Source organism: Nannospalax galili, unplaced genomic scaffold (assembly GCF_000622305.1).
Source record: "Nannospalax galili isolate Female #2095 unplaced genomic scaffold, S.galili_v1.0 scaffold389, whole genome shotgun sequence".
Classification (NCBI taxonomy): domain Eukaryota; kingdom Metazoa; phylum Chordata; class Mammalia; order Rodentia; family Spalacidae; genus Nannospalax; species Nannospalax galili.
Window position 1 is genome coordinate 3,013,477 of NW_008360310.1, and position 24,465 is coordinate 3,037,941.

Here is a 24,465-nt window from a genome sequence, read left to right on the forward strand (position 1 = left end):
AATATGGGTAAGGGTCTCATTGTAGAGTCATAAAGATGGGCAGAATGGAGCTGTCTGAAATTGTCTCATGCTAAACTGAAGAAAGCATCGACTGGATCCCAGCTTGGGTGTCTTTTGAAGCAGTCACTGCAAAACTACAAGTCCCAGAATGCCTTTCATAAGACAGGCCTATCAAACTCACACATGCTCAGTGTAGTAGTAGGAACCTGTTCTCTATAGGTTCTTAGCTATGTTAACTAAGGTGGAGCAAATGGCCCTACCCCAAAAGCAAGCTCCAGGATTGGAATTTGAGCCCAGCCTCAGGGTGGAGCCAGAATTTACCTTTGTACTCCAGGCTGGTCAGGGTTGGTATTACCTGGCTGGGTGTGTCCAGAACTGGCTGCCATCCTGACCCGTCTGCAAGCTGCTAACAGGTTTGAATCTAGGATCCTTATGGTCCAACTGTCCTACCACCTCTTCCCTACATTCCTTCCTCTTTCCCCCCTCAGTCATTCCTGCAGAATACTACGTCTCACATAATCCCTGCTGCCCAATTACAAGCAGGGTAAAAGTCCACTTTTCAATGGCCCCTAGAGGTTGGGGATCAAGCTGAGCTGGGAAGGTGATGTTGGTCACCAGATCTGAGGTCTTACTGGCTGCCCTGCTTTCTGTAGGTTCTGTGGACAGCTACCATGGCCTCTGGGCTGGCAGAAGAGTTTTACCCAAGTCCTGGGGAGTCTGAACTGGCTGTGAACCCCTTTGATGGGCTCCCCTTCTCTTCCCGCTACTATGAGCTGCTTGAGCAGCGCCGAGCCTTGCCCATCTGGGCTGCTCGCTTCCTGTTCTTGGAGCATTTGGAGAGTAGTCCAACTGGAGTGGTGCTGGTGTCTGGGGAACCTGGCTCTGGCAAGAGCACCCAGGTGGAGGGAGATTCTGGGAGTGGACAAAGGGCAGGGCTGACTACCTTTCCTTGGGTAATGGTGGGCATATGAGGGAGGTGGGTTAGGCTGACCTAGGGAGTGGTAAAGAACCAGGGACTCACCAGATTGAACTAGCCCTAGTTCCTGCAGCACTTCTGGCCAAAATCCTTCCCTGACCTGGTGGTCCTTCCCTCTCCCTACCCCAGATTCCTCAATGGTGTGCAGAGTTTGCGCTTGCCAGGGGATTCCAGACAGGCCAGGTTACTGTCACTCAGCCCTACCCTCTGGCAGCCCTGAGCCTTGCTTCACGGGTGGCCGATGAGATGGACCTGACCCTGGGTCATGAGGTTGGATACAGCATCCCTCAGGAAGACTGCACTGGGCCCAGCACCATGCTCAGGTGGGCCATCTACAGGCCTGATCCAAGTCATTCCCCCTTCTTAGTGGAAACAAGCTCAGTTGTCTAGCACCTAAGCCTACCTTTTGAGTTGTGCACAGGGCAGACCTCACCCTTAACACAAAAACCACTTCAGCAGAATAGAGTTTGTGAACCAACTGTCCTCAGTGGGGACGTGGGGTCATGTTTGGGGGTCCACAGGTTTAGGAAGCTTACCAGAGCATCTTCTGATGACCTTCAATATCAGTCTTAGTGCCTTGAGGGGAAAGTACCTGGATTTGCAGAGCCTGGTCAGTGACTACACTGACTTCCCTGCCTGCTACTGATGTCAACAGGTTCTGCTGGGACAGGCTGCTTCTTCAGGAAGTGGCATCAACCCGGGGCCCTGGAGCCTGGAGTGTGCTGGTACTGGATGAGGCTCAGGAGCGGTCAGTGGCCTCAGATTTACTACAGGGGCTGCTGCGAGATGCCAGACTGGGAAACCTTCCAGGGGACACCAGAGTGGTTGTGGTTACTGACCCAGCTCTTGAACCTAAGCTCCAAGCCTTCTGGGGCACCCCCCCCATTGTGCATGTACCCAGAGAGCCTGGTGGGGATCCCACCCCTGTCTACAGGGATACCGTCCCTACTCATTTGGTGGAAGCTGCCTGCCAGGCTGTGCTTGAGTTCTGTCAGCAGAAAGAGACACCAGGAGATGTGCTAGTATACCTGCCCAGTGAGGAGGTAAAAAACAAAAACAAGCCAAGCGTGGTGGCGCACACCTTTAATCCCAGGGAGGCAGAGGCAGGCAGATCTCTGAGTTCAAGGCCAGCCTGGTCTACATAGTGAGTTCCAGGACAGTTGGGGCTACAGGGAGACCCTGTCTCAAAAAAAAACAAAAAGAACTAGATAACAGAATGGAATGCCTGTACTACCTTTCTGCCCAGGAATTGGGTAGCACATTAGGAAGAGTGGAGTAGTTGAATTTACTCTCTGTGGGAGTCCTGGGAGAAAAATCGATTTCAGAATAAAGATGTCTGCCACCCACTTTTTTTGATTCCTTATGAAGCAGAGCTTTGTGGCTCTGAACTGAAAGAACATGCCCCAACTTTCCGAGTATGTGTGTTTTGACCATTACTTGGTCAAAAAGTCTGACCTCTCAAAAAGGTGAGGACTGCCCTAATTCCCCACCCCTCTCCTCAGGAAATTTCCCTGTGCTGTGAATCCTTGTCCAGGGAGATGGGGACATTGACTGTCCCAGGGCCTCCACTACAGGTGCTGCCCCTTCACCCAGGCTGCGGTCAATCCATTCAGGCTGTGTATGAGGACACATACTCGGGTGCCCGGAAGATTGTGGTCACCCATTGGCTGGCAGACTTCTCCTTTTCCCTCCCTTCCATCCGACATGTCATTGACTCAGGACTGGAACTTCGAAGTGTGAGTGAGAGAGATAAGGGGGAGTGGAACCTCAGAGAAATGGACCACCCTGATCTATCTTGACCTTTGGTGGGGTCTGGATGACAGGTTTACAATCCTCGGATCCGGGCTGAATCCCAGGTATTAAGGCCAATTAGCAAGTGTCAGGCAGAGGCAAGACGGCTGCGGGCAAGAGGGTTCCAACCAGGTAAGAACCTTTGCCCTAGGATCAAGTTAGAAGTCATCTCACACAAGCCCTGAGAAATTGACATTCCCAGGCCTTTCTCCCCTCAGGATCCTGCCTCTGCTTGTATCCTAAGTCCACCCTAGAACTAGAGGCTCCCCCACTGCCTCGCTCCAGAGTGTGTGAAGAGAATCTGAGCTCCCTGGTGTTACTACTAATGAGGAAACAGATTGCAGAGCCAGGGGAGTGCCACTTCCTGGACCCTCCTGGTGAGCCCCCACCCTGCCCAAGTGCTGGCCTTGACCACAAGCTCATTCCTCCTGACTTCTAAGCCCTGTTTCTCACCAGCGCCAGAAGCACTGATGCAGGCCCTAGAAGACTTAGACTATCTGGCTGCCCTGAATGATGATGGGGACCTGTCAGACTTGGGAATCATCCTATCAGAGTTTCCCCTGCCCCCTGAGCTGGCCAAAGCCCTCCTGGCCTCATGCAAGTTTGACTGCGTGGATGAAATGCTCACCCTTGATGCCATGCTCACTGGTATATTTACAGTTTTAATCCACGGAAGGTTGGGAAATACATCATTTGTTAGTTGAGAGTTGGGGGTTTTGCTGTGCTGGGATCTTACCCAGGGCCTCCTGCTTGTTAGGCAGATGCTCAATTCAGCACTGGGGTGAGGCCTGAATCCCTGCTACCTGCAGCCACTTCAGCCCTGCCCCCTTGTGTGCCGTGCTCCCTCCAGAGGTGGTACAGTCCCCACCCCCGCCCCTGACAGTGCTGAGAGAACCAGGTGCCTGCACCACCCTTCTCTCCGCAGCCTTTTTTCTCTACTTTTTGCCTCTCAGCTTGCATAAATCTCACCCACCTATTCCTTCTCTGTCCTCCTCCCTCCACCTCAACTATACAACATCTCTATGCCTATCTATCTTGTGTATTATTCACCCACAACATTCCAGCCTCAAGTCCACATCCCCCCAAACAAGAATCATCTCACCAGTGTGGTTACAGATACCTAATCCAGTAGACACTTTAGAGCCTTTATTCATGACCTTTTGACACGGTCTCTCACTGAGCATGGAGCTATGGGGGCAGCCAGCAAACCCAAACAGACTTCCTGTCTCTTCCCCTCAGCACTGGGACTACAGGTATACAAAGCCACACCAAGATGGGTGCTTGGAATTTGGAATGTTGTGTAGCAAAGATTTTTTTTTCTTTGGTCTTTTTTTTAATATTATTTTTATGTTAAGTGTATGAGTGTATTGTCTGCACGTATGTGAGTGTACCCATGTCATGCAATGCTGTGGAGGTCAGAAGAGGGCATCAGATTCCCCTGGAACTGGAGTTAAGGGCAGTTCATAGCTACCATGTGGGTGCTGGGAATCAAACCCTGGTCCTCTGCAAGAGCAGTCAGTGCTCTTAACCACTGAGCCATCTTTCCAGCCCCTTTTTTTGGTCTTTTTGAGACAAGGTCTCCCTGTAGCCCCAGCTGTCCTGGAACTCACTATGTGGACCAGGCTGGCCTTGAACTTTTTTTTGGTCTTTTTGGGAGAGGGTCTCCCTGTAGCCCCAGCTGTCCTGGAACTCACTATGTAGACCAGGCTGGTCTTGAACTCACAGAGATCCGCCTGCCTCTGCCTCCCGAGTGCTGGGATTAAAGACGTACACCACCATGCCTGGCCATGTAGCAAACATTCTTATCCACTGAGCCAATTCCCCAATCTCCTCCTTTTGAGACAGGGTCTTCCTGTATAGCCCAAGTTGGCCATGAACTTGAGATCCTTGTGCCCCCTCCTTCCAAATGTTGGAATTATAGGTGTTCACAATACCCACCTTTTTGTTTTTGTTTTTGTTTTGTTTTTTTGATAGAGGGTCTCCCTGTAGCCCCAGCTGTTCTGGAACTTGCTATGTAAACCTCAAACTCACAGAGATCTGCCTGCCTCTGCCTCCCGAATGCTGGGACTAAAAGTACACACTCCCCAGCATACCCACCATCCTTGTAGTGTTATCCCACCTCGACCATCATTCTCGACCATCATTCCCTTTCCTATGCTTTTCCATTGAAAATTGTTCCTCAGAGTTCTAATCCTTAGCTCCTGTGTTCTTTCTTTTTTTGTTTTGCTTTGCTTTGCTTGTTTGAGACAGGGTTTCATTATGTAGCCCTGGTGGCTGGCCTGGAACTCACTATTTAGACTAGGTTGGCCTCAAACTTAAGAGATTCACGTGCCTCTGCTTCCTGAGTGTTGGGATTAAGTGTGAGCCACCACACCTGGCTTTTTTTTTTTTTTAAATATGTGTGAGTGTTTCACCTGCATGTATATAAAGTATACCCCTGGAGGGCAGAAGAGGGTATCAGATTTGCTGGACCTGGAGTTACTGATGATTGTTAGCTGCCATGTGGGTGCTGGGAACAGAACCCGGGTCCTGCAAGAGTAGTCAGTGCTTTTCACCACTGAACCATCTCTCCAGCCCCTTGACAATTTTTTATTATTGGGTATATGCATGTGTGATGTGGGGAGGGAGGTGTGCCACATCACACATGTGGAGGTCAAAGGACAAGTTTGTGGAACTGGAACTGGCCTTCCACTTCTACATGGGTTCCAGAAGTCATGCCACTAAGCCATCTCCCAGGGGTTTTTTTATTTTCATTTTATGTGTATGAGTGCATTGCCTGCATGTGTGAATGTGCACCCGTGTGGTGCAATGCCCTCAGAGGTCAGGAGAGTGCAGATCCCATGGAATTGGAGTTACAAATGGTTGTTAGCTACCATGTGGATGCTGGGAATCAAACTCAAATCCTCTTCAAGAACAGCCACTGCTCGTAATTGCTGGACCATCTCTCCAGCCCTTTTGTTTGTTTTAAGACAGGGTTTTACTCAGTAGCTCAGTCTGGCCTGGAATCCAGTATATATCTCAGACTAGTCTCAAACTTGCAGCAATTCTCCTACTTCAGACTCCCATGCGGTAGGATTATAGGCATAGTCCTTCATGCCTGGATTTCCTGATGAATATTTCTACCAGGCTAGTCCACAGTGCCTCTGCTCAGAACTGAACTCAAATAATCTTGACCTGCCCCCTTACCACACTGCCACAAAGTCTTCCCCTCCTCTAAATTCTGCTCCAGATCATTCCATCACCTCTCCTGTTCTAATTCCAGCCCCTAGATTTTTCATTTTTAACTCTGAAGTATCTTTTCTTTGAGTAGTCTGCTCTTTCAGCATACTCACTGCCAGTGCCAGTGTTAGGTCTCCTCCCTGCTCATCTGGCTCCCTTCCATGTCTCCTAACCAGTATGTGAATGCTTCCAAACACATGGACTCCCTTAAAATCTCTTCCTCAGGCAGCTGTTCTCACCTTCCAAACAACTGCAAATTCCTTTGCTTGGCACAGCCTGCCTCCTAGCCTGGGCTATACCTGCCTCTCTGCTTATCTCCTGCAACTCTGCTCACTGTTCACCTCACCCCAAACAGGTGGCTATAGTTCTCTAAATAAGTCATGCCATTGACTTCTGTGCATCCCACAGCCCCAAATGATCCCACTGTCCCTTTGCTGAGCCAACTCCTACTCACAGTTCATTGCCACAAGGATCCTTTGCTCTTCTCTCACTTCACCCTTGTACCCATTACCAAAGCCTGAATCAGCTTACCTCTTTGCTTTCAGAGTGCCAACCCACACCTGTGTATTGCTTAATGGTCTACCACTTTCCTATTGCTCTCTCATCTCTCTCTCTTTTTCTTTCTTTCTCTCTCTCTCTCTCTCTCGTGTGTGTGTGTGTGTGTGTGTGTGTGTGTGTGATGAATGAACTTGAATGTACAGATGCATGCCTCCACTTGCTTGCATACAAAACCCAGAGGATCTGGGTGTGGTGGCGCACACCTTTAATCCCAGCACTTGGGAGGCAGAGGCAGGCAGATCTCTGTGAGTTGAGACCAGCCTGGTCTACAGAGCAAGTTCTAGGCCAGCTGGGGCTACAGGGAGACCCCAACTCAACCCTCCCCCCCCAAAAAAAACAAAGCAAAGGCCAGAGGAAGACATGGAGTACCTTCCACTATGGCTCTCCACCTTACTGCCTTGAGACAGGGTCTGTCACTGAACCAGAAGTTGTTATTCCAGCTAAGCTAGCTGGCCATTTCCCAGGATCTACCTGTCTTTGCCCCTCCCCTGTCCCCAGTGCTGAGATTACAGGCGTGTATAACAATGCTCAGTTTTTACATGGGTACTGGGAAATCAAACTCACTTGCACAGCGAGTGCTCTCACCCCATCTCCTCACCCTCTCCACCACACTCTAATCTCCTTGGGGGCAAAGACTGTCTTTCATCTGCAGTTATCAGTATCCATGGGAGATAGCTTCTAGGGATCTCTATGGATACCAAAATCCAGTGTTTAGGTCTCTTAGCATAAAGGGTATAGTACTCATATGTAACCTATGCATATTCTTCTTTAATTTTTAACTTTTCATAATCTCTAGATTATTTGTACTACCCAATACTATGTGTAAACTCTACATAGAAGGGTCCTATATTAAGGAATAACAGCAAAGGGAAAATCTATAAGTTTGCTACGGATGCATTTTTTTTCCTGAGTACTTTCAATCCACAGTGCGTTGGGTCCAGATGCAGAACCCAATGATGAGGAGAGCTGGCTGCATTTGTCTAATAAAGTGCATAGCACCTAGAATTTATTGTCTTTTGAATAAAATTCCCAAAGTAACACTACTTTTCAGTATTCCGTCTCTGCTATGATCCTTCCTTTCCTCCCAAACTCCCTTCTTGTCTTTTGCCTCCAGCTGCCCCTGGGTTTACTCGTCCTCCGCAGTGTGCAGAAGAAGCTACCCTGCGCCGTGCCTTGGAACATGCGGATGGCGACCACAGCTCTCTGATCCAAGTTTATGAAGCCTTTATTCAAAGTAAGTGGCCCACTCTGGACCCTCATAGACTCCCAGGAAAATCATGCAGTCAGCAGGCAGACCTGTGTGTGCATGCAGGAAGAGGAAACCTTTGACCAAGGGTCATTCTTTCAGGGGTTAAAAGGATTTTAGTTATAGCTGGTTCCTTTCCTCTCCTAGGTGGAGCAAATGAGGCTTGGTGCCAGGCTCGGGGTCTAAACTGGGAAGCATTGTGTCAAGCCCATAGACTCCGAGGAGAGCTCCTCCAACTAATGCAGGGAATTGAACTTCCCTTGTCCCAGCCAGCCTTTGGCTCTGAGCAGAATCGCAGAAACCTTCAGAAAGCACTGGTATCAGGATACTTCCTCAAGGTTAGAGAAGAGGGCTGGGGTGGGAGTAGTAAAACAATTGAAAGGCGAGGCTGGAGAGATAGCCAGCAACTGGGGCAAGCACTGCTCTTACAGAGGACCCAAGTTCAATTTCTAACACCCACATCACACAGCTCACAACTGCCTGTAACTCCAGCTCCAGGGAGAGCCAACACATCTGGCCTTTGCTGGTACCTGCACTCACATGCACACACCTATAGGCAAAGACACACATATACATAATTAAAAATAATAAAAATTTAAAAAATCAAAAGGCATGTTGTGGGGCATGATGTTCCTCACCTTTAATCCCAGCACTTGGGAGTCAGAGGCAGGCAGATCTCTATGAATTTGAGGCCAGCCTGGTCTTCGTAGCAAGTTCTATGACATCCAGGGCTATATGGTAAGACCTTATCTTAATAAAAAAAAATTAAAAGGCAGAGAAGAGGAAGGAGGGTTGGGGGGATGGCCCAGTAGGTAGGTAAAGCACTTTTCCTTCAAGTAGATGTGAGTTTGAGCCCCAGAACCCATGTAAAAAAGACAGGAGTGGTGGTATGCCCTCATAATCCCAGCCCTGAAGAAGCAGAGATAGATGGATCCCTGTCCAAAGCCAGCCCAAAGTAGCCTACTTGGAAAGTTCCCAGGCAGTGGAAGACCCTGTCGCAAAAAAAAAAAAAAAAAAAAAAAGGGATCTAGCGGGGGATGATTAGGTTAATTAGGTCATGACCATCCCAAGGGGGGGATATATTACACACATACACCCATAAATACATGAATACACACACACACACACACACACACACACACACATGGTTTTCTTAGAACCAGGAGTGACTTTTCAACACTCACTTCTAAGTGTTTGGGGGATGAGGGACTATGAAAAATAGTCAAGTAGGGACCAGACCACAGCTGAGAGTAATGCTTTACTTAGGTCTCTTACAACCCTCACTAATTTTTTTCACTCTCCCAGCCTTTTTTTTTTTTTTGAAGGGAGAGGTGAGAGAGGGTCTCATGTTTTCCAGGCTGTTCTTCCTGATCAGCTTGCCTCTACCTCCCTCATGCCGGGAGTACAGGCATGTACCATTCCCCTTTTTCTTTTTTTCTACTCTCTGTCTTGTCCCTTTTAGTTATTCAATCAATGTATTTGTCTTTCAATGAGGTGGCGCGAGACACAGATGGGACTGGAAATTACCTGCTTCTTACCAACAAGCATGTGGCCCAGCTCTCTTCATACTGCTGCTACCGAAACCGGAGGGCTCCAGCCAGACCACCACCATGGGTGCTGTACCACAGTTTCTCCATATCCAAAGACAACTGCCTTTCCATTGTTTCTGAGATTCAACCTCAGATGTGAGTTTCCAGACACCCTCTCCCCTGACTCCTACTCTGCACAAAGGGCCAAAACTACAACTGGGGAGTTCAATTTAAGAAGAGGGTTTGTAGTAACATGATCTGAAAAGAGAAGGTGTGTGGAAGGGGTGATGGAGTCTAATTATAGGGGAAGACAGAGATCATCTAATTATGGCTTTCCCTGACAGGCTGGTGGAGTTGGCCCCTCCATACTTCCTGAGTAACTTGCCTCCTGGTGAGAGCAGAGACCTCCTGAACGAGTTAAGAGAAGCAACAGCAGAGCCATCAGCAAAGACGGAGCCTTCCTTTCTCCAGGAGTACAGAGAAGCCTGTGTTCTGCAGTGAGCTGCCTAGGGAGGAGGGCTGAGTTCACCATTAGGCATTGGGTCTTCCCTCAGACCAGTGCCAAGATGGTCAGCCGGACTTAGAAATCCAAAGTGTAGAGTCAGATTTACATCTTGGAACCCATGAGCCAAGAAACAGTGGGCTGTGGGGGGGAAGGGGGCAGGAAACAGGGTAAACCATGGTCCAGGTGGAGCAGACCTTTCCCTCTGTGGGCAAGGGAATAAAATGCTCCTCATGCCACCAACTTATACCTGGTTCAACTTTCTCTCCTTTGGGCTATAAAAGATTTCTCTATTATGGTAAGTTTGATTGTGGTTCTGCAGCGCCATATACAGCATTCATGAGACAGAGATGACACTTTGGCAAAGACCTGTAACCAGTGCCTACAGGTACAGGCTCTTGCCTGGCTCCCATCTGCAATCAACACTTTGTGTTCACCAGCATAGCTGTCACTAGCACAGAACATGAGTGGTCTGGCTACCATTGGTGTCTGGCACTGCCTCTCTTCCCTATCACAGTGTTCCAGCCTTTGCTAGAAGAAGGATGGGAGTGCAAAAGAATGAGGCAAAGTCTTTCCCTTAAACCAGAGAGCTACTGCAACCATCCTCTAACTCATCATCAATAAGTTCTCCGTAGCCTCTAGCCCACTCACAGTTTGAAGTCTTCCTAATTTTTTAATTACATTTATTTATTTATTTATGGTGTGTGTGTGCGTGTGTGTGTGTGTTTGAGAACTCAAATTTGTGTGCCTTAGCATTTGATTCCTGTGAATGGAACTCAGATTGTGGGGTTTGGCAGGGAGTACCTTAATCTGCTGAACCATTTTACCAGCCCCTGAAGTCTAACTAAGGGTGTCATTCTTTTTGTTGTAGTTTCTGGCTTTAGATTATTAATTTTGGTATCCTCCATCATCTTGCACGTTGTAAATGTATTTTAGTAGATGATGGAAAGAAATTCTTAATCCTTAGAACTCCTCAGAGCTCCCTTCTGGTCTTATCATTCCATCTGTCTCCACCTGTGTGTGATATCTGTTCATCTCCCTCAGATGCTCTTTTCCAGAATTTATTCTCTCCATAGCTAAGGTTTTTTGCCTGCGGTTAATCTTGCCATAATCTTTCCAATTTTCCTTTCCGATTCCATCACTGATTTCCTGTCCCTCAGTGTTTGCAGTCTTGAAATTATCGTTGATTCTTCTAAGTCTTGCCGATTCCGGAGCATCTGTTCTGCTCACCCTAACTCCATTGGACCTAATAGCTTTATCCACTCCTTCTTCCACTCTTCTCTGTCCCTGCAGAACACCAGAGCCAGATTTTCTTCCTAGATTTTATCTTTTTTCGGGTATATACAGTTATCTATCTTACCCACAGCACGGTGTATTGTGACTGCCAAAAGGGAGTATGTGGCCCGCAGGCTGTACGCATGACAACACGAGACTGAATCAAGAAGGCATTCTTAGAGATTGTTTTACATTTGTGGGATGAGGTGCCCAGCGAGGACAACCCGGTCCCTGTCTCAGTCAGCCACATTCCCCTGTCACGGCATTACCCTGCTGTTCTTGTCTTTCTTCACACCAGCACAGTGGCTGCTTCCCCGAACTGTACCAAGCTGCCGGGCGCTCCCAGGACCCCAGGGCTGCGCGTCCTCACCACACAATCCAGGGTCCCTGAGCCTCATTGACTACTGTCCTGCAGGTCTCGCTCTCGAGTGAGTCCCAGGTTCCCCGATGCTTAACACCCAGTCTGTGAAAAGCGGCGAGAAAGGCAGCGTCTATGCGCTCGGCATCATCCGGCACGATTCGGAGCCCACCGGTGGCCAAGGAGCTCCCAGCTAGTCGGGAGGCTTCTGCTCTTCTTACACTCGGCCGCCGCCAGGAGAGCGAGCCTGTAGCAGCTTCTACACCACACCCGGCCTGGATGGTGCTCCATCCGGTGCCTCTCTCCATCGGGGAAAAGACGCTCAGCGGACGGGGCACGGGCCGCTCACACCACTGAGGCGAGTCCGGACACGGAAGCCACTTTGTTGTCCTCTGCCCAGGGCTGCAGGTTCTGCAGCGCGAAAAGCGACGAGTTGTGCAGGCAGAGCGGGTCTGGGGGCAGCGGCGGCCGCAGCGGCCGAGGCAGAGCGTCCTGCTGCAGGTGCAGCAGCAACCGTCCGGCACGGTGCCGCTCTGCCTCGCGCTCCTCCGCAGTCTGGCGCCTGGGCGGGCGGAGATGTGCGATGAGCGGGATGCCGCCCGGGTGAGCAGGATGAGGGCGAGGTGGGTGGGATGCCGACGGGGTGGGCGGGATGCCCGCCGGCTGAGCGGGATTCGGGCGGGGTGAGCGGGATGCCGGCGGGGTGAGTGGGATGTCAGCGGGGTGAGCCGGATGCCCGGGTCCTCCCTGTGGGTCCTGGCCAGCCCTTGCCCGAGCCTAGCCTCACCGCCACTTAGTGCGTCGATTCTGGAACCAAGTCTTGACCTGCGCGTCGGTCATGCGCAAGGCTTTGGCCAGCGCCGCCCTCTCCGCGGAGGCCAGGTACTTCTGCCTCAGGAAGCGCCGCTCCAGCTCCAGCACCTGCGAGCGGGAAAAGGAGGTGCGCGGCTTCTTCCGCTTCGGGGGCGTCCGGTTTTGGTAGGGGTGGCCTATGCGGCGCGTCCCGGAGAAGGGTGAGAGCGCGGCTACCGGGGCGGAAGAGCAGGGCAAAGTTCGGGAGAGATCCGGGGATCTCTGGAGCCCCTAGTCCTTACCCTGGCCCCAAGCTTGACCCTGCACCCGCAGAGGCTTCCATTCAAGAAAGGGGCCTTAGTAAAATCCGACAAAGAAAGATGTGCCCTTAATCTCACCCGGTCAACCCTGCGGCCGGGACAGTGGGATAGCAGAGGAGGGTGCAGGCCCGACGGCAGCTCGCTCCCCACTATCTCTTCTCTGCGGAGGGACATGCTGGGGTCTAGGGCCCACCCCTGCCCCCCGGAATGATGTGTGAGGAGGTATAAAACGTGTCGCCGAGTTGGAACAGAAAGGCGAGACGTGAGGAAACCGGGTCAGAGAGGACAGGACGCTGAAGGGGTTAGGCAACCTCACCCGTGAGCCTGTCCTTGGCAAAGCGGCGGCCGCCGTCCATCCAGGGGAAGGTGAGTCCGGCTAGGCCCCCGGCGCCGCCCAAACCCGAGGGCCCCGGCACCGCTGGGGCCGCACCCGAGGGCGGCGGCACCGGCAGCGGGCGGTGTGCTGGGACGCGGATCACGCCACCCGGGCCCACTCCGGAGCCGCTGGGCAGCGAGGCCAGCGAGCCTGCAGCACTGTAGCCCGAGGCACCGTGGAATCCCCCGGAGAACGCTGCACTCTCTCCGTGGCTCTGGCCCACTCGGCCCGGGCCTAGGCCGCCCCCCGGGGGTTCGGGACCACTCAGGATCTGATCGATGCCGAAGCTGATTGGCTCGTGTTGCGGAAGGTTGTGCGGAGACAGCACCGCCGGCTCCATGGGTCCCAGCCAGAGAGGACAGCGAGAGGTTCGGTGGTGGGGAGGGGTATCAGGGACAGCTATGGGAGCCCGGTGGTGCTGCGATTCACGCGGCGGCTTTAGGGGCCCGCGGGACTGGCCAGGGCCGGGCGCCCGGGCCCCGGGATCAGTAGCATCCCTGTGCACCGGGCGCAGCCGCACGGGTGCCCGCCCCTCCCGGGCGTCGGCTCAGGGACTCGCATCCCGGAGGAACGTGGCCGGCGGGGTGGGAGAGCTCCCTTGCAAGCTCTGAGGCTCGGATGCACGTTAGGCAGCCCAGGCCGCTGCCCAGTCGGGTGTGGAGAGGGTTGGGCAGCTCGGACTGGGGTAGTGACTGACAGATCGGCCCTGGTGGGTAGAAGGGGCTGAGGGTAGGGCAGGGGCGTGGCCCAGCTGTTAAAGGGGAAGGGACGCCTGTTTGCACCAAGCACTGGGCGGGATGTGCCAGGCTTAGGCAGAAGAAGGAGAGAGTGTTAGGAACTGGCATTGCGCCGCAGGGGCGGGAATGTGGGCCGCTGAGTCAGGAGATGCTAGCTTGCGGCGCCGGCATCCTTGCGGGCCTCTGCCTCTCCGCTGCCTCGACCGGACGGCCTGCTCAGCAGGTGCCTCTTCCCCAGTCCCCACTCTTCGCCTCCCGATGGGTCCTGCTGGCCAACCCCTGGATTCGTTGTGGTCCCTACCCAAGTGCCCTCTAAGACCAAATCTCGTTGTGGCTTCCTGGCTGCATGAGAAGCGGCTAGGGAACGGCGATCGCGACCTGGAGTCCAGGAAGAGGACAGGTGTGGGCAGGGGATGGCAGGGCGCGTTTGGGTGGGGGGGTGCTTGGGCAGGGGGCATATATCTCGATTGGGGTCTTGGTGCACCTTCTGGCTTCTCCTGTAGAGCTCCCCACCCCTGTCAGGACTGGCCAGGAATTCCCTGTTTCTTAGGAATTCGATTTCCCGAGATCGCTGTAAATGGGACTAGTGTCTCAAGGGAGCCAACTCGGGCCCCCAACCCGGGATTCTACCTTTTACAGTGCATCGCGGAAAGCTATCCTCACACACTCTCCTCCCCTCTCCAAGGCAAAAGGGCGACCCTTGGGACTCGCTGAGGCCTTGGAAGGATCCGGCTCCGTTTTCTACAGACACCACCCCACCCAAGCCCCAGAAAACACTCCCGGAGGGTGCCACCGGAGGGAGGTGGGGAAAGGCTGAAGCCGCTCGGTGACCTTGTGACCTCTGCGGACCCAGGAGCTGCGAGTGTGTGAACCCAGCGTCCTTCCCCGGGATGGGACCCCAGCCGGGCGGGCCCCTAAGCTGTAGACCCGCCCCCGCCGCCACCCTGCCCGGTGCAGGCCGCCATAATCGGGTTAGCTGGGTCAGAATTACATTACCTTCCCCAGCCCGCCCCGGCCCTGGGGGGGCCCTGGCGCCTCCGAGCCGGTGAGACTGGGCCCGGGGAGGGGGAGAGCGGGTAGGCACCGAGGAGCTGTTCAGCCTGCCTTGGACACGTGGTGACCTAAAGACCCCGCCCCACTGCGCCAACCCTGGACCCTCACCCCGGCCCACCTCAGAGCTCAGGTCCACCCTTCGGTTTCCCGGTGTGAAGCCAAGTGTCTTCTAAGTATAGTATTAGAAGTAATACTACTAGTACTAGTACTAGTGATCTTCCAGTAGCTTCTCCACAGTCCCCTGGGAAAGGTGCCCCTCCTTTCTCCCAGCAGATGGGCTGGCAGCCTGGCGCCTGGGGCAGGGTGAAGGGGTCTTTTCTCTCCTGGGAGCCAGGAAAGCTACTTGGGCATCTGGGCAGGAAGATAAAAGAAGAGTGGGCCCTCATCACCCAAAGCCACCAGCCCCCGAGGGTTCTCAAAAGCCTGGGTCTGGAGGGGGGTGAGTAATGGTTAGAGGCCCAAGTAGACATTAATAGTAAGTGACAACCTTTCCAGCCTTGCCCACCTCTTTCGTTTCTTCTGTCTGCCTACTTGGCCACAGCCCCTTCTGAAGCATCATGGGGGCCCCCTGCCAATTTGGCAGCTGTGCTTTTATCACCTCTTTTACCCCTTCACCCTCCCTCCAGGTTCTGAGCAGCAGAGGGAGGCTACCAGAACTCCAAAGCCTCTGTCAGTCAAGCACTAGTCTTCAACTAAACAGAATTGTTTTGAATTAATCAGTGAACGAGAAAAAGGAAAACCTGGCAGAGGCCTGACTGTGTGCCTGCCCTTTGCAGTCAGCATAGGTGGCACTCTCACCCATGGATGACCTTTGGAAAATGACCACAAGCAGTTGTACATACAAATCTGGGAGTTATTGGGGGGGGGGAATTCTAGTGCCTCAATACAAGAACAGAGGACATCTTTTCTCAGTCACTTCTCTTTTCACCATGTGGGTCCTGGGGATTGAACTCAGGTCATCAGACTTACCCACAATTGCCTTTACCTGCTGAGCTCTCTCTCCAGCCCCAAACTGTCCTTTCTTTAGCCTTCTGTTTTTGTTGGGTTTGCTTTTTATTTTTTGTATTGTTTTGTTTGGGACTCTAGGGAATGAACTTAGGGCCTCATGCATGCTAGGCAAGTGCTCTATCACTGAGCTACATCCCCAGCCCTCTTCTGTGCTATTTCTTTTGAATTCTCTAACTTCTTGGACTTACCTTGTCTCTGCTTCTATCTTTTCTCCACTGCCTTTTCCTTCTACTTAAGAGGGTGAGCATTCTTCAGGGCACTGACTTGAGCTTTATTTCTACATCTGTCCAAGCTCCATCCATTCCAATTGTCCCAATTCTCACCTCTACCAGACAATGCTGACACTTCACACTTCAGCCCCATCCCTCCAGTCTCAGCACTGTTCTAGCCTTCTGGCTACTTCTACCTATTTCTCTTGCAGCTGCCTTAATTCCAACAACTGGAGGCTCCATTCATTTCTCAAGATCCTAATTCATCCTCTTACCCAGGCCTTCTCAGCCAGGTTCCCGGCTACTTCCTTTTATATGCTTTCCTTTGAAGTTTCAGATGCAGCCTTCCTTCCTTTTGTTTTTGTGGAACAGGGTCCTCTGTAACTCAGGCCTTGAATTCATTGTGTAGCCAAAGCTGGCTTTGAACTCTGAGCCTCCTGCCTCTACCTCCTAAATACTAGGATGACAAGTCTGTGACACCAAACCCAGATACAGCCCTTCATTTCCATTACTACCTCCCTAATCTAAGAGGTCATCACTGCCACCTGCATTCATTCATCTGTTCATCCAGCATATTTTAACACCCACCATGTACCTGGCACTAGAGATCTGGAGATAGAGCTGTGAATTGAGGGGGAAGGAAGGTATCTGTCTCGGACGGGGGGGGGGGACAACTTAATTCTAGTAGGAAAGGCAGATAAAAAAAAAACTAGAAAAATATTAGGCACACACTTTTAATCCCAGCACCTGGAAGGCAGAGGCAGACAAAGCTCTATGCATTCAAGGCCAGCCTGGTCTACATGAAGAATTCCAGGTCAGCCAAGGCTACATAGTATAGTAAATCCTGTCTTAATAAAATAATTAATCTAGACATGGTGGTACATGCCTGTAATCATCTTAGGTATTTAGGAAGCTGAGGCAGAAGGATCACAAGTTCAAAACAACCAGAAGAACATGACCAGACTGTTTAAAAAAAAAGAGCTGGAATATTATCAAAATATATGGTACTGGAGAATTGGCTCAGCAGTTAAGAGCACTGTTTAATCTTACAGAGGACTTGGGTTGACTCCCAGCACCCACATGGCAGCTAACAACCATCTGTAACTCCAGTTCCAGGAGCTCCAACACCCTCTTCTGGCCTCTGTGGACATTGTATGCATGTGGTACACTTAATATACATCTAGGCAAAACACTCATACACATACACATAAAAATAAAATTGAAGCCGGGTGTGGTGGTACATGCCTTTAATCCCAGCCCTCCAGAGGCAAAGGCAGGTGGATCTCTGTGAGTTTGAGGCCAGCCTGGTCTACAAAGTGAGTTCCAGGCCATCTGGGGCTACAGGGAGATCCTGTGTCAAAAAGACAAAAAAAAAATTTTTTTAATACATTGAATGACATTTTCAAAGAATTAATAAAAATATAAGAAAAGTTCATACACAAAAAAAGAGGGGCTTGAGAGAGAGAGAGATTGGTCAGTAGAGTGCTTGCTCTGTGAGCATGAGACCCTGTCTTAAATCCCTGGTACCCACATGAAAAGCTGGGTTCAGTGGTAGCTTTGGGGAGATGGAGATAAAAAGGATCATAGTGCTTGCTGGTCAGTTTAGCTTTATCATCAAGAAATCTCTCAGGGTTGACTCAAGGTTGGCCTCTGGCCTCCACCCTTGAGCACACATATGTATGTACATCCATGTGCATATGTACAAGTACACACATTGAAAATGTTTTTTTATTTTTTGGGGGGTCTCCCTGTAGCCCCAGCTGGCCTGGAACTCACTATGTAGACCAGGCTGGCCTTGAACTCACAGAGATCTGCCTGCCTCTGCCTCCTGAGTGCTGGGATTAAAGGCGTGTGCCACCACGCCCAGCCGAATATGTTTTTTAAAGACGGTCTCACTATGTAACCCTAACTGGCCTGGAATTCACTATGTAGACCAGGCTGTCCTTGAACTCACAGACATCTTCCTGCCTCTGCCTCCCAAGAGCTGGGATTAAAGGAAGGTGCCATGCCAGGCTATGTTAATAATTTTTTAATTAAAATTTTTTTTTGATTTTTCAGTGCTCGAGTGTTTTGCTTGCATGTATGCAAGTACACCATGTGCAAGAAATACCCAGGGAAGCCAGAAAAGGGAATCAGATTACTGAAACTGGAGTTATAGATGAGTGTTAGCTACTATGTGGGTTCTGGGAACAGAACCCATGTCCACTGCAAGAATAGCCAGTGCTCTTAACTACTGAGTCATCTCTCCAACTCCCATGTTAATAATTCCTTAAAGTTGCATAGAGTTCTAGGCTAGCTAGGGCCACAGGGAGACCCTGTCTCAAATATATATATATGTATATAAAATTTGTTTTGAGACAGGGTCTCCCTGTAGCCCCAGCTGACCTGGAACTCATTATGTATATCAGGCTGGCCTTGAACTCACAGACATCAGCTTGCCTCTGCCTCCCAAGTGCTGGGTTTAAAGGCGTGAGCCACCACGCTCAGCTATAGATATATAATATATATAATTTTTTAAAGACATAATCTGATTTTTATTGGTTTTTAGAGACTGCACCTCATGTAGTCTAGGGTGGTCTCCAACTCAATATGCACTTGACGATGATCTTGAACTCCTGGATCTTCCTGCCTCTGCCTCCCAAGTACTGGAATTACAGACCTATGCCTTTATTTATTGATGCAGGGGCTCACTATGTAGTCCTGGCTAAACTGAACTCACTATGTAAACCAGGCTGGCCTCGAACTCATAGATATCTACCTGCCTCTGCCTCCTGAGTGCTGGAATTATAAATTGGAGTTACAGATGATTGGTAGCTACCATGTGGGTGCTAGGAATTGAATTGAATCTGGGGCCTCTGCAAGAGCAGCCCATCTCTCCAGCCCCATAAAATATATTTTGATTATATTCCAGTTTATTTTAAGAGTGTCTCACTGTGCTTTTCAGGCATTTGGGAGGAGAAAGCAAGATCAGAATCAAGGGCATCCTCGGGTACTACTTAGAGGCCAGCTAGGACTAAATAAGACTGCCAAAAAAAAAAAAAAAAAAAAAAAAAAAAAAAAAAAAAAATCATGCTAAGAAGAAAAATAAAGCAAGGAAGTAAAAAGGGAAGATGAATAGATTGTTATTGGGAGAGAAGACCTGCAAGAGAGAGGGTAAAACATGAATAGCCAGTGTGTCATAGCAGGAGCCTGTCATAGTGTGTCTGGATCAGTGAGAGTCCATTGTGGCTGCAGAGACCATGAAAGGCCTTTGGCTTTTATTCTGACTGAAAAAGGAAGCTAACAAAGTATTTTTTTGCTTGTGTGTTTTGTGGTGCTGGGAATCAACTCAGGGCCTGTAGCAAGCACTCTACTACTGAGCTACAAGGCCAGTCATCTCTATTTAAAAAATATATATGTATATAATATATATAATCTTTTTGAGACAGGGTTTCCCTGTAACCTCAACTGGCCTAGAGCTATGTAGACCAGGCTGGCCTTGAACTCACAGCAATCAGCTTGCCTCTGCTTCCCCAGTGCTGGGATTAAAGGTGTGTGCCACCATGCCCAGCTCCTATTAAAATATTTTAAATAAACCTGGTGTGGTGGGGTGGCTCACACCTTTAATCCCAGCACTGGGGAAGCAGAGGCAGGTGGATCTCTGTGAGAGCCAGGCCAACCTGGTCTACATAGTCTAGGCCAGCTGAGGCTACAAGGTGATCCTGTCTAAAAACAACAACAGCAACAATATATCTTAAAGTAGAAAAAGGAAATAATCTGATTTTTCAGTTCTATTATATTTTTTTGAGAGTGAGTCTCATGAAGCCAGACTGGCCTCAAACTCAATATGTAGCTGAGGATGATCTTAACTCCTGGATCTCCCTGCCTCTACCTTCCAAGTGCTGGAATTACAGGTCTGTGCCATTTATCTATCATCTATCTATCTATCTATCTATCAATCATCTATCTATCTATTTGAGACAGAGTCTTACTATGTAGACCTGGCTGGCTTGGAACACACTATGTAGATCACACTGGCCTTGAACTCAGAGCTCCACCTGCCTCTGCTTCCTGAGTCCAGGGATTAAAGGCACCACCACACTCAGCTGCCTCTATTTTTTGAGGTATGATATTTTTTGACATATAATTAAGTAAGCTGTATCTGAAGTGTACACCTTGCTAAGTGTACATATGTATATACCCATTAAATTATCACCACCATCAAAGAAATAAAAAACTTTCCTTGTGTCATTTCTGGTTTATGGTTGATGATCACAATCATTCTGCGCTGTTGTGGAGACAACAGACTAAGTTCATAAGAGGGACAAAGGTGATCACAAGGAAAGCAGTCAAGAAGACCTACAATGGGTCTGGAGAGATGATGGCTCAGCAGCTAAATTAAGTACTTAACTGCTCTTGCTAGAGGACCCTGCAACTGCAGCTCCAGGGGAGCCAATGCCTCTGGCTTCCCAAGGCACCTGCAGTCAGGTGCACATACATACACATGCAGATACACATAAAACAATAGAAGTAAATAGAAGTAAAGGACTCAGTGAAGACATGATGGTGTGGTGGTTTGGCCCAGGGTTAAACTATGGCTATAATTAGTTGATTAATAAGTCACTAATAATTTCTTGCTGCTTATGCATTGCATTCTGAAAATGACATTTTGTTACACTCATGGGTAACACACACACACACACCTTTCTACAAGTTCCCTACTGCCCTCACCCTAGACTCCAACCCCTAGCCCCCACTTTTACCATTCTCAACCCACACCTGACTCTCCTTCCTCCCTTCCTTCCTTCCTCCTTCTCTCCCTCCCTCCCTCCCGTGGTTCTCTTCCACACTGCCTCTCTTTTCTATTTCCACACTTATAGACCATCATCCGAGTCTCAATCATGCCCACCAAGTTCCAGTTTCTCAAGAAAGCCTTTCAAGGTCTCCACCGTTATCTCCCCTTCGACTCGAATCTCCAATTGTACTTGGTGTTAATACTTCATAGTAAATTTATTCTTCTTGAATTTCACTGTAAGGAACCAGGGATGGCAGTGTACAAGCCCCGGGGACCCCTGCGTACTCTCTCCCAGTGCGGTCTGGGCCTATGCTACTGCAGGCACAGCAGCCTGTGTGTGAGAGCCGCAGTGTCCTAGCGGTTCGTCCTCCCCTCCTCCTTTGGCATCTGCTCCGCATTAGTCCGTCCCAGGCCTCCGCAGGCGCCGATGATTAAATCACCATCATTAATCAGGGCCTTACCCCCCGCCAACCCTGGCAGTCGGGAGAGAGTGGGGAGTAAGATCACGAAGTCCTGGGGGGAGGGTCTTTCCCTCCTCGCCTGGCCCCCAGCACCCTGAGACTCTACGAAGCCGGGAAAACTCCTGTGGAGAAGCGGGGACAAGGCCAGCCACCCCACACAGGTCCGCAGCGCGGACGCCCCAGGCCAGCGGGTCCGCACAGCAAGGGAAGATCGCGGAGGGGGTCTCATCCCCGGACACCAACGCTCGGGAGCAGAAGCTGGCGGCAATCGCCGGCCTCGGGGGTCCGAGGGCGCAGTGTTTTGCAGGACCCAAAAGTTAGTCCCAAGGTCGGGAATGGACCGTCGGAGGACGCCACAGAGAGCGCGCGGGACAATCCCGCGCCCCCTACCCACTCCCTAAAAACCACTGGGGAGGGGGAGGGGAAGGAGGGGCCAACCGGCTCAGGTGAGCTCACCGGGACAGAGGGGTTGTGGGCGTGGCCAGACTAAGAACAAACCAATCATAAGGGACCTAGGCCCTCCGTTGCTAGGAGACAAGTTCCGCCTCCGCAGGCGGCACCGGAAGTGGCAGGCCGGGATCAGCCTTTAAGATGGCGTCTCCTCAGGGGGGCCAGATTGCGATCGCGATGAGGCTTCGGAACCAGCTCCAGTCAGTGTACAAAATGGACCCGCTACGGAACGAGGTGCAGGGGCGGCGGGAATACTGCTGGGGTCCGCTAGCTGCGCGAACTGGGGCGGGCTAGAGGACGGGCTGTGGCTGGCCGAGTGCCCAATGCGCCTGCGCAGAGACAAGGTGCGCGGTACGCATGCGCGATTGCTGTTGGGCTGCCAAAATCTGCACTAGAACGCCTGCGCATTGTGTTTCCGACGTAGTCTAGTCTCCCTTGGGAAAGGAGGGTCAGGCGAATCCGTGTGAAGGGAGGCCCCGCTGTGTGCGGAGCCCTCTGCTGGGCGGAGGGGGAGTGCCAGTTCCCAGGACTTCAGTCCCTCGGACCAGGCGGGGTGCAGGACTGGAAGGTGGGGTGCAGGACTGGACGATGGCGTCCAATGAAAGGAACTAATCCCAAGCTGGGAAGTGCAGGGGTGGGGTGGGCCTAAAACATGGGGGATTGGTGACAGAACGTATGTCTGCAGGAGGAGGTCCGTGTGAAGATCAAAGACCTGAATGAACACATCGTTTGCTGCCTGTGTGCTGGCTACTTCGTGGATGCCACCACTATCACAGAGTGTCTTCATACCTGTGAGTTCTAAACCCAAGTCCTCACCAAGCTGTCTGCTAACCTCTGTGCTGTCTGCCCACTCATCCCATGAATGGGCCTAAGAGCCTGCTCTTCTCCTTTGCAGTCTGCAAGAGTTGTATTGTGAAGTACCTGCAGACAAGTAAGTACTGCCCCATGTGCAACATCAAGATCCATGAGACACAGCCGCTGCTCAACCTCAAACTGGACCGGGTCATGCAGGACATAGTGTATAAGCTAGTACCTGGCTTGCAAGACAGTGAGTCACCAACTTGGCTTTGTGGGACTTCTTGACTCTAATGCTGGATGGCAGCTTGAATTGACAAAGGTTTTGGTAGGAATTATCTAGATAAAGAACTCAACAGCAAAAGGAACAAAGACAGGGTTAATATTCCCATATTTCACCCCTTCTAGGTGAAGAAAAACGGATTCGGGAATTCTATCAGTCTCGAGGCTTGGACAGAGTCACCCAGCCCAGTGGGGAAGGTATGTCCTGGTAGTTGGGAGAAAGTGTGAAGTAGAACCCCCAGAGCATTCCTCCTGCCAAATTTTGATGTTTGGATCCTGTACCAGCCTCCTCAGTACCATATTTTTTTCTCAGAGCCAGCTCTGAGCAACCTTGGCCTCCCCTTCAGCAGCTTTGACCACTCTAAAGCCCACTACTATCGCTATGATGAGCAGCTGAGCCTGTGCCTGGAGCGGCTAAGGTGAGGGTCAGGTCAGGGGTTGTGTGAGGTAGCACTACTGAAACTGGTGACCCAGAGTCAGTAAAAGGGCTTGAGGAGAGATCAGAGGAATGAAGGAATATGTGTTCCCTTGAAGAGGGTATACCATGACACTCGGTAGAAAAGAAAAGGAAAGATGGCATTTTCTAACCTGTGTCTATTTCCCTTCAGTTCTGGCAAAGACAAGAATAAAAATGTGCTTCAGGTAAGAAGGCTTGAAGGGAGGGCCTCTCTAAGGAGACTCTTCTCCCAGTGACCCTTCCCTCAAATGTCTGTGCTCTTCCCTCCTTTCCCCAATCCTAGAACAAGTATGTCCGATGCTCTGTTAGAGCTGAAGTACGCCATCTGCGGAGGGTTCTGTGTCACCGATTGATGCTAAATCCACAACATGTAAGTAATTCCACATTAGGTTTTTTTTTTTTTAAAGGATAAGAGGCTAAAAGGGAAGGGATATGCTGGGCGTGGTGGTTTGGGCCTGTAATCCCAGCATGCAGGAAGATTACTGCAAGCTCAAAGCCAACTTTGGCCACATACCAAATCCAAGGCTAGTTTTGTCTTCAAAAATAAAAATAAAAACAAATTTAAAAAAAACAAAAAAAAAAAGAATTACAGAGACTGGAGAGATGACCCAGTTAAGAGCGCTGGCTGTTCTTATAGAAGACTGAGTTTGAATCCCAGCACCCACATGGTGGCTAACAACCATCTGTAACTCCAGTTTCAAAAAAAAACTGATGAGGCAGAACAACAGATTTCTGTGGCTTGCTGGCTAGTGTAGCCTACTTGTAAAAAAAAGAAAATGGTGGCTGGAACCTGAGAAACAACACTCTTGGTTGTCCTCTGGCCTCCACAAACATGCCCACACATGTACACCTGCACACAGACATGAACATACAAGGAGGGACAAAGTCTGGGGCAAAGTTTGGTCTAGAACTACCAAGAAGAAGGTAAACCTGTTCCCCTCCCTCCTAGGTACAGCTCCTTTTTGACAATGAAGTTCTCCCTGATCACATGACAATGAAGCAGATATGGCTGTCCCGCTGGTTCGGCAAGGTAAGCCTGGACCTCTGGGCTGAGGGGCCCTGCAGGTGGTAACAGCCCACTGACTTATTCTTTCTCTTGTCTCCTTAGCCATCTCCTTTACTTTTACAATACAGTGTGAAAGAGAAGAGGAGGTAGAGGCCAAACCTACTTCCATCCCCTCCCTCTTCCCTCCCCAGATATTTATGTGAAATTAACTGTGGCTTTATTTTTTGAAATAAAAGCTTTTAAAAAGCACCTCTCTTTTTCCTTCTCCCTCCTACACACAGGCTTTGTCCT

The 24,465-nt window shown here is 50.5% G+C and overlaps 3 protein-coding genes across 4 annotated transcripts; 2 read left to right on the plus strand and 1 right to left on the minus strand.

Moving 5' to 3' along the window:
• Positions 1 to 78: 78 nt before the first annotated feature.
• Positions 79 to 10,001, plus strand: Dqx1 (DEAQ-box RNA dependent ATPase 1). The gene is made up of 12 exons (XM_008824738.3): positions 79 to 413; positions 654 to 899; positions 1,106 to 1,299; positions 1,632 to 2,019; positions 2,479 to 2,712; positions 2,800 to 2,899; positions 2,986 to 3,144; positions 3,224 to 3,415; positions 7,659 to 7,778; positions 7,938 to 8,128; positions 9,285 to 9,475; positions 9,664 to 10,001. The coding sequence occupies exons 2-12, from the start codon at positions 672 to 674 to the stop codon at positions 9,818 to 9,820; spliced, it is 2,154 nt and encodes a 717-aa protein (XP_008822960.1). The 5' UTR covers positions 79 to 413; positions 654 to 671; the 3' UTR covers positions 9,821 to 10,001.
• A 1,332-nt stretch (positions 10,002 to 11,333) lies between these two features.
• On the minus strand, positions 11,334 to 13,511 carry Tlx2 (T cell leukemia homeobox 2). Its single transcript, XM_008824740.2, has 3 exons — positions 12,883 to 13,511; positions 12,242 to 12,479; positions 11,334 to 12,016 (listed from the first exon to the last, which is right to left on the minus strand). The coding sequence occupies exons 1-3, from the start codon at positions 13,280 to 13,282 to the stop codon at positions 11,800 to 11,802; spliced, it is 855 nt and encodes a 284-aa protein (XP_008822962.1). The 5' UTR covers positions 13,283 to 13,511; the 3' UTR covers positions 11,334 to 11,799.
• A 7,468-nt stretch (positions 13,512 to 20,979) lies between these two features.
• Positions 20,980 to 24,423, plus strand: Pcgf1 (polycomb group ring finger 1). 2 transcript variants are annotated; one of them, XM_017796001.2, is made up of 10 exons: positions 20,980 to 21,630; positions 21,716 to 21,868; positions 22,320 to 22,425; positions 22,530 to 22,682; positions 22,838 to 22,909; positions 23,025 to 23,130; positions 23,320 to 23,353; positions 23,452 to 23,538; positions 24,118 to 24,198; positions 24,277 to 24,423. In XM_017796001.2, exons 2-10 carry the CDS (start codon positions 21,776 to 21,778, stop codon positions 24,322 to 24,324), a joined length of 780 nt encoding a protein of 259 aa, XP_017651490.1. In that variant the 5' UTR covers positions 20,980 to 21,630; positions 21,716 to 21,775; the 3' UTR covers positions 24,325 to 24,423. The 2 variants fall into 2 exon arrangements, with proteins under 2 accessions (XP_017651490.1, XP_008822963.1); XM_008824741.3 differs by having other exon boundaries at positions 20,980 to 21,868.
• The last annotated feature ends 42 nt before the right edge of the window (positions 24,424 to 24,465 follow it).